This window comes from Hyperoodon ampullatus (genome assembly GCF_949752795.1).
Source record: "Hyperoodon ampullatus genome assembly, chromosome: 5".
Taxonomy (NCBI): Eukaryota; Metazoa; Chordata; class Mammalia; order Artiodactyla; family Ziphiidae; genus Hyperoodon; species Hyperoodon ampullatus.
The window spans coordinates 76,006,286-76,024,470 of NC_136918.1; the positions used below are offsets into that span (position 1 = coordinate 76,006,286).

At 55.0% G+C, this 18,185-nt stretch overlaps 1 protein-coding gene across 1 annotated transcript in view; it reads right to left on the minus strand.

Moving 5' to 3' along the window:
* Positions 1–3,987: 3,987 nt before the first annotated feature.
* The window catches only part of LOC307053771 (death-inducer obliterator 1-like), a gene marked incomplete at both ends in the record, with an annotated part of 37,182 nt that continues 22,984 nt past the window's right edge, over positions 3,988–18,185 (minus strand). The window contains 16 exon segments of the mRNA XM_079705253.1: positions 3,988–4,212; positions 4,218–5,693; positions 5,697–6,014; positions 6,018–6,097; positions 13,002–13,197; positions 14,006–14,095; positions 14,818–14,845; positions 14,847–14,969; positions 15,412–15,443; positions 15,447–15,940; positions 16,164–16,299; positions 16,563–16,667; positions 16,825–16,941; positions 17,478–17,637; positions 17,885–18,134; positions 18,137–18,185. Coding sequence (XP_079561379.1) covers positions 3,988–4,212; positions 4,218–5,693; positions 5,697–6,014; positions 6,018–6,097; positions 13,002–13,197; positions 14,006–14,095; positions 14,818–14,845; positions 14,847–14,969; positions 15,412–15,443; positions 15,447–15,940; positions 16,164–16,299; positions 16,563–16,667; positions 16,825–16,941; positions 17,478–17,637; positions 17,885–18,134; positions 18,137–18,185 — 3,879 coding nt within the window.

Here is an 18,185-nt window from a genome sequence, read left to right on the forward strand (position 1 = left end):
CAGCCACCAGGGCTGCCTGCCCCACCCTCGTGGGAAGCTCGAAGATGGAAAAAGTCTCTGTGCTTCCTTGGTGACCCCCTCACCTGAACACCAGCAACATGGGTGCAGGAAAAGTGGGCCAGAAACACCATTAAGAACAGTTGTCTCCAGATGGCGGCATTTGGGAGATCTTGATTTTCTTGGTACACCTCTTTCATTTCCCATTCTGGGAACACACAGGACCCCACAAATCTCCAGGGAGCCCACATTCTCTGGAAAGTAGAAGTTAGAAACATTTGAACAATGTGAAAAATGCAAATGATGCTTTTTTTATATATAAATATATTTATATATTTTTATTTTTGGCTGCATTGGGTCTTCGTTGCTGTGCACGGGCTTTCTCTAGTTGCAGCGAGTGGGGGCTAGTCTTTGTTGCGGTGCGCGGGCTTCTCATTGTAGGGGCTCCTCTTGTTGCGGAGCACGGGCTCTAGGGCTCTAGAGCGCAGGCTCAGTAGTTGTGGCTCGTGGGCTTTGTTGCTCTGCGGCACGTGGGATCTTCCTGGACCGGGGCTCGAACCCCTATTCCCTGCATTGGCAGGCGGATTCTTTTTTTTTTTTTTTTTTTTTTTTTGCGGTATGCGGGTCTCTCAAACTTGTGGCCTCTCCCGCTGCGGAGCACAGGCTCCGGATGTGCAGGCTCAGCGGCCATAGCTCACGGGCCCAGCCACTCCGCGGCATGTGGGATCTTCCCAGACCGGGGCACGAACCCATGTCCTCTGCATCGGCAGGCGGACTCTCAACCACTGCGCCACCAGGGAAGCCCGGCAGGAGGATTCTTAAGCACTGAACCACGAGGGAAGTCCTAAATGATGCTTTTGATAAATACTTGATACCTTTGGGAATTGCCCTGGTTATAAGAAGTGAAGAAAAGATACAAGGATGTATAGAATCCCAATTTTGTAAAAGAAAACTAGAGGGGAAAAAAGATTAAGGGAAAAGAGACAGATGACTGCCCTTGGTGACCGCTGGGTGGAAAGTGTGGGTGGTGTTGGAGGGCCTCCCCTGTCCTAAATGTCTGATGGGAAGCAGGCGTCAGAGCCATCCCAAGCCAGGAGCTCCCATCCCCACCCTGAGGGGCCCCCCCAACCCTTGCTCAGGCCCCTTCAAGGGCACAGCCAGTTGGTCCCCGTCGCCGTGCCCTCGCCCTGCTGTCTCCCTGGCCCTGGCCCTGCTGGTGCGGCGGTGGGGAGGTTCCGGCCCCTGGGGTGTGATCCTCCCTTGGAGGCTGCTTTCATCCTCCCCGACGGTTGCCTCTGCGGAGCTGGATGGGATACGGGGCCCTGCCAGGCACCGCGGCCCTCGAGGCCTCCAGCGGGAGGGAGTCCTCATGCCAGGTTTCCGGAGAGCCAAGCGCTGCACGGCGCACCTGATTGCGTGTGAGTGACTTTGGCTAAACGGGGTCACGGGTTGGAGCCGTCAGGGCTGGTCCTGGAGGAGAGCAGGGGAAGCTGGCAGCGTGAGGACAGAGCTGCGGGCGCCGCGGGAGTATATTCTCTGCAGCAGATAAAGCAGGGGTTGGGGAGGATGCAAACGTCCCAGCTGTACTCCAGGGACGGAGGATTTTAAAACTTGGGCATATTTTCCCCGATGTTTTGGGAAAACTGCTTGGACATCAGCCTGCAGGCCGGAGGGACTCACGCGTTTTGGAGCCGGGCACCGTGACCAGCCCTGCTCGGCGTCTATCCTGCAGGATTCGGGATGTCCTCTTTTGCGGGACCTCGCTGTAAGGCGGTCTTCCCCAAGGTCAGGCTAGCGCGGTGGGGTCTCCGTAGATGAGCGGCCACCCTCCAGGCCTCGCCTGGCCCGACGCCTTTCTGAGATGGCAGTGATGGCGGCGTCCCCTCGCGGGACCCCTGCTTTGCGGCACTTTCCCCTGGTTTGTCGTGCGCTCAGCCGAGTAAATCAGACCGTAAGTTACTGACTCTCCAGCCCACAGGGGTAGAGCCTGTCCTGCCCGAGGGATGTTTTCTGGCTGTCTGGGCTCACGGTGGGCATTGGGTGCACAAACTTGTTGAGAAGCTAAATGCTGGCACAAGGGCCACCACGTTGGGGCCAGTCACCGGTGGCCCTGAAGTTCAAGGGCAAGGCCCACACCTTTCTCTTCTCCTCCCAGCGGCGGCCGCTTCCCTGACCTGAAGGCACCGCATCTGCTGGTCCAGCCCCTGCCCCTTATTCCACCCAGCAAGGTGCCTGGGCCTCCACCTCTGCCTCACCACACGCTCGTGACCCGCCCAGTGCTCCTTTAAGGCCCGAGTCAGCGGCCGGGACTTTTGGGTGCCTGCCGACCCCGTCGGTACCTTTGTCGACCGCCAGCCCCACCCCCACCCGGGCCCACGTCTCTGTCATCCCCTGACCGTGCGCTTCTCCGTCCTTCCCTTGGTGGCCTCGGGCTTCCTGCTCGACATGGGGTCCTGTGCTGGAACCATCCCGGGAACGGGGTGCATCCGGCGGGCGTCTTCAGGCCAAAGGGCACCGCTGCCCACACCACGCCGACTGCCAAGAAGCGGGAGCTGAGGCATCCCTCTCCACCCCCGACTTTCCAACGCGATGCCACACGAGACAGAAAACCTTCTGTAGATGCTTATTCTACTTCAAGTAACAAAGCTATGAAGCTCCATGTTTTAATGTACAGTAATATAATATTTTGCAATATAAAATACAATTTACAGAAATTTCTATCAAGTAAATACTTGATTTTTTACATTTGTTGTATTTAAATTAGAAAAATTTTGTTTTACACGTAAAAAAGCCTTCACATGTTGTTAGATGTTGGAACTTGTCGCCACTTTAATGTAACCTACTGACAGGGTCTCTAACACCAATCACTCCAAATTGCTAAGTTCTCGATGTTCTCATAACTTAAACGTTTGTGCTAGAAAGTGAAAAATCTGTAGTGATGTACAATGGAACAGACTCCAAAGAACAAATGAAATTCTCTAATTTTATGTTTGCAAAAGTAAGTTTATGAAAATATAAAAAAAATTATCAAAGTTTCTTTGTACAGTCAAATAAATTAGCAAGGTTTTTCTCTCTTTCGCACTTCAGAAGTACTTGGAAAATACACATGACAAGAAGCAGTATACTGTGTCTCACAGTGAAAAGCTTTCTAGTTGGCAGTTCTTAAGCTAGTATCACTATTTTCATCTCAGGCTTTACACAAATATTGTTCCATGTCAGTGACAAACGTTGAGATTTGTCACCTGACAAGTACCACAGTGCGGAGCTCGTGCACGTTTCCCGGGACAGAGAACGAACCGCTCAGATGGTAAAGTTCAACAAACAAAACGTTCCTGATTATCCAAATCAAAGAAACCTACTCCCTCCACCCACCCTGCCTTTTAAAGTACACTTGATTGCTTTCTTTTCTCACTTTCTTTAGGCTGGTAAAATTTACACCTTTCAAAATAAATTGTTCTTTAAAATTCCACAATTTCTATTCAGATGTTGCTTTTAATCCTGTTTGGGGCTGGGAGCAACATGTTAAGGCGATACCTAAACACTGAGCAAAACCAAGAAATGTGTTTTTGTTTCCTGGTTGAAATTTGTAATTCAAATTTCTTCATGACAAGAGAAAGATGAACCTGTAAGTCTGGTGTTTCTCAACATTCCAGAGACGAGCTGACACAGCCATGCACAGAAACACACGGCCGGCTGCCCCGAACCCTGTGAAGTTAGCTTCTGGAAACAGGTATCACAGATGAGATGTCAGGAAAGGTATGGCTCTGAGGTCCACTAAACTCCCTTAAAATTTACAATAGTCAAGTTATTAGAAAAGATAACTTTATAATCTGACAAAGCAATATGCTCTTGTAGATACTTTCCCATTTCAGTACATTCAAATGGACATGTTAAAGACTTCTTAGTTTTTTGTTTTTATTTTAAAAGGATCAGAATTGTAAAGGTGTCAACACCACCTGCTTAGCACTTGAGCACGGCTTCAGGGCGGCCCTAGGTCTGGGCGGCGGCGCGAGGGGCCTCGGCCTTGGGGTCCCGGGGTCGCTCCGGGCTCCGACTGCGGTCCCTGCGGTGCTCCTGCTCGCGGGCCTTGTCGCGTTCGTGGTCCCTGCTGCAGGACCTCTCCCGCTCACGTCTGTGGTCGCGGTTGCAACTCCATTCTCGGGCCCAGGGCCACTCGTGACGCTTGTCCCTGCCCACGTTGCGCTCGCTGCCCCGTCCCACTCGCGGCCAGTGTCCTTGTCGCGGTGTCGGTCCCACTCGCGACTTCGGTCCCAGTCCTGCTCGCGGCTCCAGGTTCGGCCGCGTTTCTGCTCCCAGGGCTTCCCACGCTCCCGCTCGCGCCGCCGGTCCTCGAGGGCCTGGCCCGGGCGGCTGTTGGGCGGCGGGGCCTCGGGCTCCTCCGGGGCCTTGTCTCGGGGCCGCCCCTTGAAGCCTGGGCCTCTGTACTCGTGGCCCCTGCCCTCGCGGAATTCGGCCTCGGGGCCTGGGACCGGCGCAGCGGGTGGTGCGGGCGGTTGGCTGCGCAGCTCCAACAGCGGCCGGGGCGCCGGCTTGGCCCCGGGGGTGGCCCGGCCCTGGCAGTGGAAGCGCGGAGGCGCTGACTCGCTCTTCTCTGGGAAGGGAGTGACCCCCCGAGGCCCCCCAAAGGGCAAGGGCGCCGGTGCCCTCTGGCCGGTGAACCTGGGCGGCGAGTGGACCCTCTGCTCTTCGAACCGCTGAGGCTGCATCCCCCTGGGTCCCGGCACGAATCCAGGAGCTTGGCCCCGGGGGCCTTCAAACTGCCCAGGGTGTGGCCCCCTCGGATCCACAAAGTGGCCCGCGGTGGGGCCACTCTGACCTCTGAACTGAGGGGGAGGAGGGCCACCTCGGGGTCCTTTAAATTGCGACAGCAGAGGCCTCCTCTGGCCCCCGAACTGGAAAGGCGCGGTGTCCCTGTTTCCCAGGAATGGGGCCTGCTCGGGCCCCTCGCACTGCCCAGGGGGGCCCAAGGCCTCACCGTACGGGGCCTCCGGAAACTCCCTCTTTGCCCCGTGGGGGTCCTTGCGGTCTTCAAATGGAGGCGGCCCTGCTCCCTTCGGCGGCGGCGGCGACATGAGCGCGTCCGAAACGGAGAAGTGGGCCATGGAGGCCCCGACGGCCGCCCTCTGCTGCCTGAGCGCCTCCTCCTGCTCCTCCACCTGCTTCTGCTGCTCCTCGATCTGCTTGGTGAGCTCCTCTATCATCTGCTGCCGCTCGGCCAGGGAGGGCGCCTGCAGGCCAGGCCCGCCGTGCGCGTCCACACACATTCTGGTGGGCAGGTCGTCAACGGTCACTTTGGCTTCTTCTAGGATCGTCTCGTCCTCCGGGTCATAGGCCACCTCCTCCCGCTCAGCTGCCTCCGCGGCCTTGTCCGCGTCCTGGCGTCTCCCGCGGTCTCCGAGCTGAGTGTCCAAGGCTCTCTCAGGACCGTACTCTTCCTCGGGGTCATACGGCCTGTCGTCTTCCTCCTCCTCCAGAGCTCTGTCTTTGGAGAGCTGACCAAACTGCTGGACAATTGGGTCCAGCAGAAGCGCCGACGGCACCCCGCCGCCGGCTTTGGCTCTCGAGTCTTGGTGGGGGGCTGGGGCCGACTCGGCAGGCTCTTTGGTGGGGGGATCAAACGCCTTCTTCTTCCCAAAGAGAGTCTGCAGGATATATTCTAGGGGTGAAGCTGTTTTTCAAGAAGAGGAAGTGACAGAGGAAGCGGCCACCGCAACCGTCACTGACGCGGGTGATGCTGTGACAGTGTTCGTGGCTCCTGGTTTGAGCGACGACAGTATCTGTAACCCGGAAGATGAGGCCGGCGCACCTGGTGCTTCTGGAGGAGGGGCTGGGGGTGGGGGAGACCCCGGGGGTGTGGTGCTCACAGCCGCGTTCCCTGGGCGCAGCGGGTACTTGCGGGGCTTCTTCTCAGGGAGCAGGGCTGCTGGCATTCTGGGGTGGACGGCATCCATTTCTTCTTGTGTCTGAATACGGGGCCGCTTCTCCTCTGTCTTGTCTCATTCGGCAGCATTTGAAGGCCGCTGTATTTTTTGGCAGATTACTAACCCCAGTATTATGTTTGGACGCGGTGACTCAAGACCTAAAAAGCAAAACAGTTGTGCAGGGCTTCCCTGGTGGCGCAGTGTTTGAGAATCCACCTGCCAATGCAGGGGACACGGGTTCGAGCCCTGGTCTGGGAAGATCCCACATGCCACGGAGCAACAAATCCCGTGAGCCACAACTACTGAGCCTGCGCGTCTGGAGCCTGTGCTCCACAACGGGAGAGGCCGTGACAGTGAGAGGCCTGCGCACCGCGATGAAGAGTGGACTCCTCTCTCCACAACTGGAGAAAGCCCTCGCACAGAAACGAAGACCCAACACAGCCAAAAATAAATAAATAAATTTATTAAAAAAAAAAACAGTTGTGCAAATTTTAGAATCGAATTGTAGCTTTTGTCCTTCAGGGGTCAACTCTGGGTGTGAAGGGCAGCGGGGGGATGGTTTCCAGAGGGAGGAGGAGGGGGAATTCTGTGGCAAAATAGAACCAAGTGTTCGAAGACCGGCCGCAAAAGACGCAGACTGCACCGCACACCTGCCCAGCCTGACGGGCCCACAAACCACAAAACCAAGGGCCCAATGCACACGCGCATTCGCCCAGTGCTAAAATTATTACAGGTTTTCAATTATACACAACGCTAGGGTAGAGGCGCGCTGGGGGAGGTGGGGAAGGCCAGCACGCACACACTCCAGACCGTTCACCTACTGGGAGTGAAGCCTGTATGTACCAGGATGTTTTCTAAACAAACTCTTAGCTGTGTTCCTTCATTTGCCTCTTGCTACAAATCAGGAAGGCAGCACCCCCTTTCGACTTTAACTTATGAGCTGCAATACGTAAATTAAGCTATTCATACTAAAATTAAAGGTTCAATTAAGGACCAATTCTACAACTCAATTATAATGATCAACAAAATTATACGGATCGATATAGCACAACCATTCGATAAGTTCATGAGTCACTGGTGTCAAAATGACAATTGATGGGAAAAGTGATGCTGACCAAAATGCCTAAAACAAATGTTCTTGCAGGTTTAGAGAGACATTCAATGACCAGTAACTTCTCAAAAGCTACCGAACGCTCAGGTGTCTGTCAACACAGGACGTGCGGCTTAAAGCCCAAAGGTGTTCAGTACAGAGGCAACAGAAGACAGACCACGTGGAGAACACGCTGGGAATTTCAGAACATTGCGCAGTTCTTAAAACATAATTATTTCTTAACAAATTCTTCGTGCAAACCTTCTGGACTGTGGTGCACTGAACCAGGGATGCTATTGTTTCTGTATGGCTCCGCCACCCTCACATAACAACAAACCCGGAATACCAACAGGGGAACAGAGAAGCCCACGTCACAGATCAGTAAGTTAGGGAGAAATGATAAACACGGGACCAACATTTTGTTTCAAGAGCATATTTTAAATTAATCAAATTGTATAAACTCAATTTACACATAAATCACTATTGTGTAAAAGACATTCATGCTATATATTTTTTGTTGACTCACTAAAAAAGAAAATCAGCACTGTTTTTCCTATTCTTTCTGTGATTTGAAGTTGATCACAGATCAAAGAGTTGTCCCTAGACACCCTCTGTGTAGTTCTGAGCGCCTGTCACCCTTCCTAAATTCCAACAGAGACGGGGTGACATGCCGAGCACGAGGGTGGCGGATGTCCCGTCCCGCCCCCGAGGAGGAGGAAGACCTGGCATGCCAGAGGGAGCTGGGCTGGCCCAGCATCCGCATGGATCGGCGAGGTACTGCTGGCGCCCCTCCCCACTGTGCTCAGCGCCTCGTTTCACAGGCTGACATTCAAGGGCTGAGGTGCCCATGAAGACACCCACACATGATAAGAGGAATGGCTTCCAGAATGTCCTCTGCCTGCCCTTCTAATGACAGTGGTGACTCAGGGGAAGGAGGAGCTGGGCAAAGGAGGGCGTGGACACAGGAAGGCCAGGCCCACTGCACTGAGCATGGCATCCAGATGGTTCTGCTCAGATGTGAAAGATACTCTATCGTTTGCTTTCTAATCAAAATGAATTATTTTAACTTAAAATAGTAAATCTCTCACTCACTGTAACAGCCACTTACTGAATAATTTACAGCTCACTAATATGCACTCTGGGGCACAGTCAATAGCTCAACTGGCTCTCGTGGCCCTCTCTGGACCGACTGTCACCGACACGGCCCCAGATCTGGTAGAACAGGTCCCCATCCAAGCCACAAGCTGGAGCCTTGGCCAGCCCCGTGAGCAGGAGCAGCAGAGGAATGTGCTCGGCCACGCGGGCGGGGGCGGGGAGGGCTGGGGAGCCCTGGCCGGGGGCGTCCTCTCAGCAGCCTAGGGCCCACGACTGTCCTCACTGTCCTCAATGCAGATGGGCTATGCTACCTGTGAAGAGCTTAACCTCTAAGGTGCCAACACCAGGGCTTGCGGCATGAATCACGTTTCAGGTCAAAGATGCTGTGTGTGGAGGCTAAGGCACTGCGTTAAATCCAGGGAGATGGGGTCCTGTCCTCGGGAGGTGTGCCAGCCCTACAACTGGCAACAGCTTTATATGCCTCCTAACAAAAAGGATACACCCCAGACTTGGCAAAATTCTCTACACTCTACCCTTTGGGGTCACAGGCATCACAGCTGAGGGTAGGATTCAATTACTTAACATTTACATTTGTTTCGAAAACAGTAAACTCCCTGGAGACCAGCATCTAACTAAGCAGCTAGTATTTTTAAATGCTTTCAGCTCTCAACTACTTCATCTACACACACCCGTAAGCGATCTAATAAAGTTGCAGAGTAGGAGGAGTGTTAGTTTTGCATTTCCCCACTAATCTTCCCCAGGATTTTACATTTGAATTGGGCTGTTTTTGAAGCAGTCAAACCTTCTCTACTTCACCTGTGCACGTTATGGCTGCATGGAGACTTGAAATGTAACTAGCACCGTGGAGATGACTGACTCGTGGAAGGATATGATTCACTGTGCTACCGGGGTCTCGGCAGTGACCTTTAGGGAGGTGAGGGCATGTCTGGCTCCACCCCACTCTGCACCCTCACGACAGGAGCCTGGCAAGGGCACGCTGGACACAGTCAAAGGGCTACTACCACTGGGGCGGTGGCAGGGGCAGCTTTCCCCCGAAGGCCCCATTTTATGCCTGGGGCCCCTGTGGGCGCGCCCACTGTTGACTGTGACCCCTGGAGAGGAAAGGGTGCCCCGAGACGGCGCAGCAGCAGTGAGCACGCTGGCTGTGTGCAGAGACAGGGCTCCCGCCGGGGGCCCGGGGCCCCCCCTCGGCTCCACACAGGGCCTCTGTCCCATGGTTACAAGCGGGGTGCTTACTTACCGACCTCCCTTTGAGGGTAGTGGTGAGGCTTATGACTCATCAAGTAGATGAGAACTAGGTGGGAGGCCACTGAACTATCATTTCCAGACAAGGGGTACTGGTCAGACTGAGCACCGGGGTGTCGGCACCCCTGCCCGACCCCCTCCGAACTGCGGGAGCAAACGTGTCCACAATGAACCGTCTGGTTGAAACGAGCCTTCCTAGCTGCATGTAGGTCCCCGAGTCTTCACGGTGAAAGAACGGGTCAGCCCCAGACCACCCGTACAAAGAGAGAAGTGGACAAACCCAGGGACGAGGGACAGCTGAAAAGGTGTGTGTGGATTTCCTGAGCCAAGACCCAAACCAGGATCTGTGTCCGGGTGTGTCAGCAACAGGGCCGCGGGGGAAGCAGCCCCCATGCACCTTGGACGTGGCACAGCGGGAGACAAGGTTTAGTTTTAATTAATAAACCAGCTGAAAACTGCCCAACTATCAAATGAGGCTTTTACCCCTAAATCAACCTGGCATGCTCCACTATTCAGTATTTACAGTGAACACCTTCTTATGGTCTGAGTCCGACAAGACAAAACGTCCACACCTGCGGGAACAGAAACTGTGCTAGAGTTAGCAGCAACCATCCTCAAAGAGGACTTGGGCAGAGACCCAGCAAATACAGGGAGAAGCAGCTGCCCGCCCGCCACACTCGGCTCCCATGCAGACTTCGCCCGCTCCCACTCTTGGGTCCCTAAGACCTGAGCAAAGCCAGGGCTCCGCGTCCCAGTGAGGAGAGCGTCGTCCATCCATCCGTCCACCCGCCCGTGTCCAGGCGCCCCCAGCGCAGCACCGCCGCCTGCACAGCCAGAAGCACACTGGCGTCGGCTGAGGCAAAGCAAGGTGGAGACAGTCCTCCCTCACAGTGCACCTGGATGGGCACCAAGAGCTACCAAATGGTTCAAATTCAGACAAACAATGGCCAGTTTCCATGAAATATTCATTGATTTCAAAGGAGAGAGAAGCACTTTCCATTCAGCACCATTTTGCCTTTGATTACAACATCTGTACACAGCTACGCAGGAAGACACGCAGAAACTGAAGACATGCTTTTATCTGACAATACTGCAAGTCACGGAAACGGTCTGCTATTCAGGAAGCAGTTAAGAGTGAGGACAGAAGGCAGACACCACGGATGGAGCCAGCCTAAGAGAATGGCCCTCTCCCGGCAGTGCCTCGGAAGGCAGGTCCCTGTCCTCTGCTCAGGGTGGTCCACACCTTAGATGCCCGAGGGCCCTCGACAGGCGCCCCCCACCCCCTCGGGAGGGCCGGGCACCCTGGCCTAGGCCCAGCATCCCATCTGCCTGCTCTTCCTTCCGTGAATAAAGCCCCTAGAATTAAAAACATATATACTAAATTAAACAAGCTGAGATTTAGAAGCCCTTCGATTAAAAAAAAAAGTCTTGGGGCTTCCCTGGTGGCGCAGTGGTTGAGAGTCCGCCTGCCGATGCAGGGGACACGGGTTCGTGCCCCGGTCCGGGAAGATCCCACATGCCGCTGAGCGGCTAGGCCCGTGAGCCATGGCCGCTGAGCCTGCGCGTCCGGAGCCTGTGCTCCACAATGGGAGAGGCCACAACAGTGAGAGGCCCACATACTGCAAAAAAAATAAAAAATTAAAAAAATTAAAAAAAAATAAAAGTTTAGGGTAAAATTGCCCGTACAATCACGTTTCCAAAACCCCTCCTTTTTTTTTTTTTTTTTTTTTTTTGCGGTACGCGGGCCTCTCACTGTTGTGGCCTCTCCCGTTGCGGAGCACAGGCTCCGGACGCGCAGGCTCAGCAGCCATGGCTCGTGGGCCCAGCCGCTCCGCGGCATGTGGGATCCTCCCGGACCGGGGCACGAACCCATGTCCCCTGCATCGGCAGGCGGACTCTCAACCACTGTGCCACCAGGGAAGCCCCCTCCTATTATTTTATTTTAATGAAACATTCGTTCTCTATTGTGGATGAAATCCTGCAGGGTTTTGAGCATCCCCTTCAGGAAGTGACAGCCTTGGCAATGCAGGTGGAGGAGTGATGTCCACTCCGCTGGTCATCAAGTGTGGTCACTTAGCAGATGAGGTGGGCGCCCTGCCCAGCCTTCCTTGTCCCCGTGTCACCCCGGAACACCCAGCGAGGCCCCCTCCCTCTGCCAGCCGGGCCCCAACCCAGCACTGCACCAGCTCCCGCCGCGGCTCCGACCGGGGGTTTCCTCGGTGGCCCCCGCGCCCCTGCCTCCTCACCACGCCTGACCTCGTCCACCTCTGCCCCCCTCAGGGTCTGTCTGTGGACCCGAACCCGGCAGCCCCCTGCTCGTGTGACAAGGTGCACCGGGACGGAGTCAGATATGACCCCACCGCGGGCTCTGCAGGTGGAGCCGTGAGAGGGGCTCCAACACGGGTGAAACAGGGCTTCGTCACCTCCCAGGTCCCGCTGCTACAGACGCGCAGAGTGTGCGTGTCACAGGATCTACGCTCACACTAGGCCCCGCACGGGCTTCCGCCCTTGTGACTGACCGGAGGCTCCTCACGGTATCGGGAAGTCAGCTTCGCCACCGTCACCGCTGCGTCGGGAACATGGCGTCCAGGGAGCTGGCCGGCGCCCCAGGAGCTGCCCGCCAAGAACCTCGGCCACAGCCCTCCCTGCTGCCTGTCAGGCGGCACCGCTTTAGCGCGAGGAGTGGGACAGCCCCCCGGAGAGCTTGGCTTCTAACGTGTTTGGCACTGAGATAGTTCCGTGTGTTGTGTCAGGGGCCACGAGCCCTGCGGTCACGGGGACCGACCAGGACGCTGGGCCCAGCCGCAGAGCTGCCGGGGCGCGTAAGTGCCTGGCCGCGGCAGGGGCGCTGGCCATGGACACGGAGGCGCCGGGCGCAGGCGTAGCTACTGCCTGTAGAAGCAGGTGCTTCAAGAGCCCTCACCGCGGGTTACACTCAGAATCTTTTAGGCTTAGCCGTTTTGGGGGATGCCACGGCCAATGAGACACCCCCATTTAGGAGAGACTTAAATCCCGGCAACTTCACAGGGTTAAGAGGAGTTGGGTCCCCAGAGACCACGCCCCCCTTGGAATCACCCTTAGCTCCCTTGAGAAGCCTGAACTTTCTTTCTGGTCAGCCTGGAAGTAATTCTTTAGAAGCAGCACTTTCTAAGGAATGAGTGACCAAAACGTGGTCTGCCAAAGACACGAATTCAAGCAGCAGATTTCAAAGTGACTATTTCTAGAACTAGTTCCTGTCTCTCAACGCTATTTTTCATTTCTCCTCAAAACGAATGCCTGCAGCCAAGAGGCTCGGCCTGAGGCCTTCAAGGAGCCAAGCCCACAGGCCAGGCCCAGGCCCTGCCCTCCCGGCACTGCCCAGCCCCTGCCAGCAACACCCTGCTCATGCCAGGCGGGCGGGCTCCGGACAGGGTTGTCCCTCTTCACAGGACTTTTCTAAGACAATGCACACCTTCCTCAGGGGACCTCCCGTGCCACCCTCCACTATCCGCTGCTTCACCCCTGTTCCCAAGTTCCGCTGCCAAAGGCCGGGTCTAGGTGAGGCACGCAGCTCGCTGGGACGGACTCCGCAGGGCGTCGGGGGGACGTGTGGGCGGAAGCCTGGGGCCTACCTGGTCCCTCAAAGGGCAGGAGTTTGGAGGGGACGGGGTCCGCGGCGCTCAGCGGGATCAGGTAGAGGTTCTTGACGTGCCTGCTGTCGTTTACCACGACGCCGAAGCGGCCGCGGCTACTGAAATAGGAGTACAGAGACATGTAGGCCACCTCCTCCTTCTCCGTCGTGGGGTGGAAGCGGATCAGACACAGCTCCTGCAACAAACAGAGGGCGGGGAGCATTGACCTGCGGCCACTCGGAAAGGCAGCCCCTTCTCCTTGCACCTAAGCCCCAAAAGCAGGAGGGAAGCGAGGAGAGAAGCGACCAGCCCTGATTCTGACTGTCACAGCCCTGCTGCCCAACACATCAGAACAATGAGCTGCTGAAGAGGACACAGGACCAAGTCTCAAGACTGCTGGGTTTGATCTTGGTTTCGGAGGACTTGCTTTAAAACTACTTAGCCCCACTGTCCTCAACACAGAGCCCACCTCCTGGGGCTCTCGTACTGATGGGGTACTCAGTGTGCAGGGCCAGTCTGGGGCAGCGTCTGACACAGAGCTAAGTGACCACTAAGCGTGCGATGAGCTGCCCGCAGCTCCGAAACGGGAGGGCTGAACTAGACCAGGGTCGTAACCCTTCTGTGACCCCAGTAAAAACCAGAGCCCCACCCCCAAAGAGCACTGCACACGCAGACACACAGCTGCGTCCGCATCTCAGCGGTTCACAGACTCCAGCCCAGCCGCCTCCCCCGACCTCTCCTCCATCAGCTCAGACAAGAAGGGACACAGCATCTGTATTTCTAACTCTGAACCACACATGCGCTTTCACAAAGCTTCCACCGTCGTGCTACTCAGACCCCCCTTCACAGGTTAGCCAGCTATCAACTTCAACGTCCACCTGCAAACATCTCACCAACTAGAGACAGTTCAAGTATTAACGCGCAAGATGAGACGTCAAAGAAAGAGCCGTGTGTAAACAAACCCCTTCTTCCTTGGGTGCAGAGGTCAGACTGTGGGCAGGTACCTTAGACACCGAAGACCTGAGTTTGCCGACGTAATCCCAGACTGTCTTCGGGGCAATCCGTCCACCGATGTGAATTGTGTCGGGCAGGTCCTAAGTGAAATGAGCTCTGATTCAGTGGCCGGTGGAACCGTGGCCGTCACAGAGACAGACCCCCAACTACCCGAGATTCACAACTAAGACAACTGCAACTATCCCAAACACAGCGGCAATGACTGTGTCAAATGTTGCTTAGTTGACTAACATCCGGGATTATGAGTGACCAAACCCAAGGGTGGTAGGAGGATAACCTTCTGCTAAATAGGATGACATTTAGCAAAGTGTGTTACTGTTGTCTTTTAGGAACATACACATACAGGAAAGATCCAGGTATGTCTCAGAAGAGACTGAGCACTCTTTCTTAAGTCTGAAGTGCTAGTGCTGTTTCGTTAATTTTGAAAAATAAAAGACCTGTCAGGTGTGCCCCTCCACACCAGGGCAGGTCACGCGTGCCTGGCCACACCTGCAGTGGGCACATGCACACCCAGCTTTTGCACAAGCTCTAGCAGAACACAGGGATAAGGAAAACGAGCTTCAGCTTTTTCAGAAAAGAGGGAGGGTCTGATTTCTCATTTGAATTTTCACCACTGTCCAAACTGCGTAACCTGCTGACTCGGCCCGGCAACCCCTATTTTGCCTTCAGAGGTGCTTGTGCGTCCAGACACTCAGCAGGAGGGGGGGTCGCACGCCTGACTCCAGCGCCGGATCAGAGTGCCTTTGGAAAACGCGCGTGCACGCACACGCACACACATACTTCTCTCCCTCCTGGTCCTAACCTCACTGAGATAATCAAAACATCCAGACAGGATACGCCTTAGTGACAAACTTCGCTACACTCTGCATGTTAATGAATCCTTTCCAAATGGTGCTGAGTTGAGACAAAAAGAGGGTGGTATCTCCTTCTGGAGGGGACCAGGACTCTGAGATGCTGTAAAACAAAACCACAGAAAATACGTGAATCTTTCTCTCTGCCCAAAGAATCCCCAAGATTTATTTATTTATTTATTTAACGTGTTTATAAAAGCAAAGTGAATTCTTGCAAGTTTTGATAGCTCACTTTTTCAAATTAATTACCTTCATCATAATGATATGAACAAATTCTGGTCAAAGAAATATAAACTATATAGGCAATAAACTGGATGGCTGTAAATTCAAATTCCAGTTTTCAACAACTATATGTCTAAGGTGATAATTAGTCATCCTAAAACTGAAGCTTTAAAAAAACGACTTTTTAAAATAGAAAATTGAGGAGAGTTGTGTATCTGGGTGGATTTCAGAGCTGAACGACTGAATCACTCATTACTGCTCCTTCTCTTCATCTGAAAGAAAGGCCACAGCTCAGCTGCTCAGACCACACACGGGGGCAGCACCTGATGCTTGGCGACGGCGGGACCGACAGGAGTTATCTGGGCTCGGGCAACATGTACGGCTTGACCAGGATGGACTTGGGCACCGTCACGGAGGTCGGCACAGGCTTCGGGACGTCCTGTCTGGGCTCCGCTGGGTGGGTGCTGTCTGGGCGGGCTGCCGAGGGAGCCGTGCCCGTGCTCGGCCTGCCTGGTGCAGTCCTGGGGTCTCGGCCGGACACCGTGACTGTGGTGAGCACTGCGCCGCCACCAGGGGCCGGGCAGGGGGTGCCTTCCAGGGCGGAGGGCTCGGGGTGGCCGCCCTCTGGAGGCACCGGGAGGGTCTTTCCCTCCAAATGGGCGCGAGCAGTGCTTTCCAGGTCTGGCTCCAAGGTGTTTTCAGGCAGAGTTTCTGGGGCCGCATCATCGGCTGAGCTGAGAGCAGGCTCAGAGGCAGAGCTGTCACGCTTGGACTTTGAGTCCTCCTTCTTGGCACAAGTTGACCACTTTTGTCTTCGCAGAGCTGGCTCATCTTCCGACGATGGAACCTGACCTGGAGAACAGAAGGCAGGCCTTCGTGAGAAGTCCCACACATTCGAGAGCAAAGCCTTCCCATGGGTAGACAGACGATCACTGCTTTAAAACAACAACACTATAAAGGTAGGGGCTCACTTCCTAAGCTTGAAGAAACGATTCTAGCCTTTCCACTGTGTGACTTGGTTTGAATGCAGCCGTCCTGAGAAGGGTCTCCACAGTCTCCCCCCAGATCTGCTCACCTGTGCAGATCTTACAGTTCCGGTCAAAGAGGTGCGTGCGGTGCTGCCCGGTCGTGTCCTGCAGCGTGCCGCCGCCAAGGCCCAGCAGCGGTACCGCGCTCCTCTCGGGGGCCGCCCGCACCGATTCTTGCTGCTCCTAAAGCACAAGAAGCAGAGGAGGTCATGTCTTTCCCACCCCCTCTCCAAATTAGCAGCACCCATGGAAAAAACATCTCACGTGATTAAGAACCACTGAAAAAAGAGGAAAAGGACTACTGAATACAAGTCCTCGAGAAGCAATACAACTACACACACTTGTGTCAGCTCAGTGTCTTGCCCAGTAATTCAGGCACCTAACAACGCCTGGAACGGGATCATCTTTGTCAATTCTCGTGAGCACTGGAAATCCTAAACGCTTACATCACAATCTGATACTGGTGGAGAATCTTCCATATCGGGAATAGTTTCCGGTTTAACGGTCGGCTTCTTAGTCTCATTATGCAAGTTAGTTCCGGACTCCATCACCTAAGATGAAAAAGACAGACAAACGTGAACCCTTAGCCCTTCTTTCCCAAGGGGACTCTCTCATGCCAACAGGCTATTAATTCACTCTGGGGTGGGGTGGGGGGGCGTTGGTGTCAGGCTTCTGGCACTCGCAGCCGCCTCTCCCGTCGGCACACACAGGATTTGACGATCTCTCTTTCCACATGGAAAGCTCCTTGGAGACAAGTTCTTCTGGCTTCATTCTCACAAGTTTTGCCAAAGAGATTTCTTCACGCAGAACACGATGCAAGAGCCCCTGTAAACAAACATCTCTTGTTCACTCGTTCAAAACCCTCTAAGATACTAGAGAGGATGTGGAGGTGGGCAGCAAGGCAAGCCCCTGCCCCGCGGCAGGACGAGGGCCCGGAGCCTCCCATCGATGCTTGGAGAACAAGGGCCCTGAATTCGGGCAGCTCATCTCCAGTATCCCACCGCACTAACCCTGCTACAAAGACCACTTCACAGAAAACACAATTGACTGAAGAAGGTACAGTGTTAGGGACAAAGGTAGAAGAAATCCCTTCTGCCAGGGGGTTAACAAGGCGAAATGGAAAGTCAAGAGTATGTGCCCTGCTTCTAAACACAGGCAAGAGGTCAAGAGGCCGATCCAGACAGCGTGGGCCCCGGCAGGCACACAGGCGCGCAGGTGGCAAGAACCTCAGCTGGCGAGCGCCTGGCCCCACGGGAACAGCATGCCACTCACCCACAGCCGCAGGGGGACCCAGTGCCCTAACCCAGGCCTGGGCAGCCCCTGGCCAGGACTGCCCCAGCTCCTGACGGTCGGACACGCACCTGGTTGTTGGGGTCCTTGAGGTTGAACATGAGGCTGCGGTACTTGCTCTTGTACCGACTGTCTGTGACTCGGAACAAGTTAAACATCTCCTTCTCGAGGTGCAATGCAATTTTTCCTACTTCATTTTCTGTCATGATTAAGTCATCGCTGTCAGTGACTCTAGATGGAGTGAAAAAAGACCCACGGTAACTGCTGCACTTACCATGCCGCGTGGGATCTCAGCTCCCCAAACAGGGATGGATCCCTGGTGCCCCCTGCAGTGGAAGCGCAGAGTCTTAACCACTGGATGCCAGGGAAGTCCCACATGTGACATTTTTCTTAAACAGCGGGGCCATCGTGAAACAACCACCCTTTACGTGGAAAATTTTCCACTTCAACAGATAAGAAACAAAGTGGAACAGCCCACCTTTTCCACAAGATCTCCTTCAAGGAGCGTCGTATGTTTTGCCGAATTTGAGAATTTGGCTGTGACGAGGCGGGGCGCGCGGGGCCCAGGCGTACCGGGGCTGGAGAGGCCAGGGGAACCGAGGTGGTCCCAGGCTTCCTGATGGCGCCCACCGAAGCAGCGGAGCTGGGGAACTTTCTGGAAGAAGACGTAGCAGCAACAGGTGCCAGCCTTGCCTGCTTGGCCGAGGGAGCGCTGCCCGAGGGGGAGGGGCAGCCGAGAGCCACGGCCTTTTGGGGATGGTGCCCTTGAACCCCGGTGG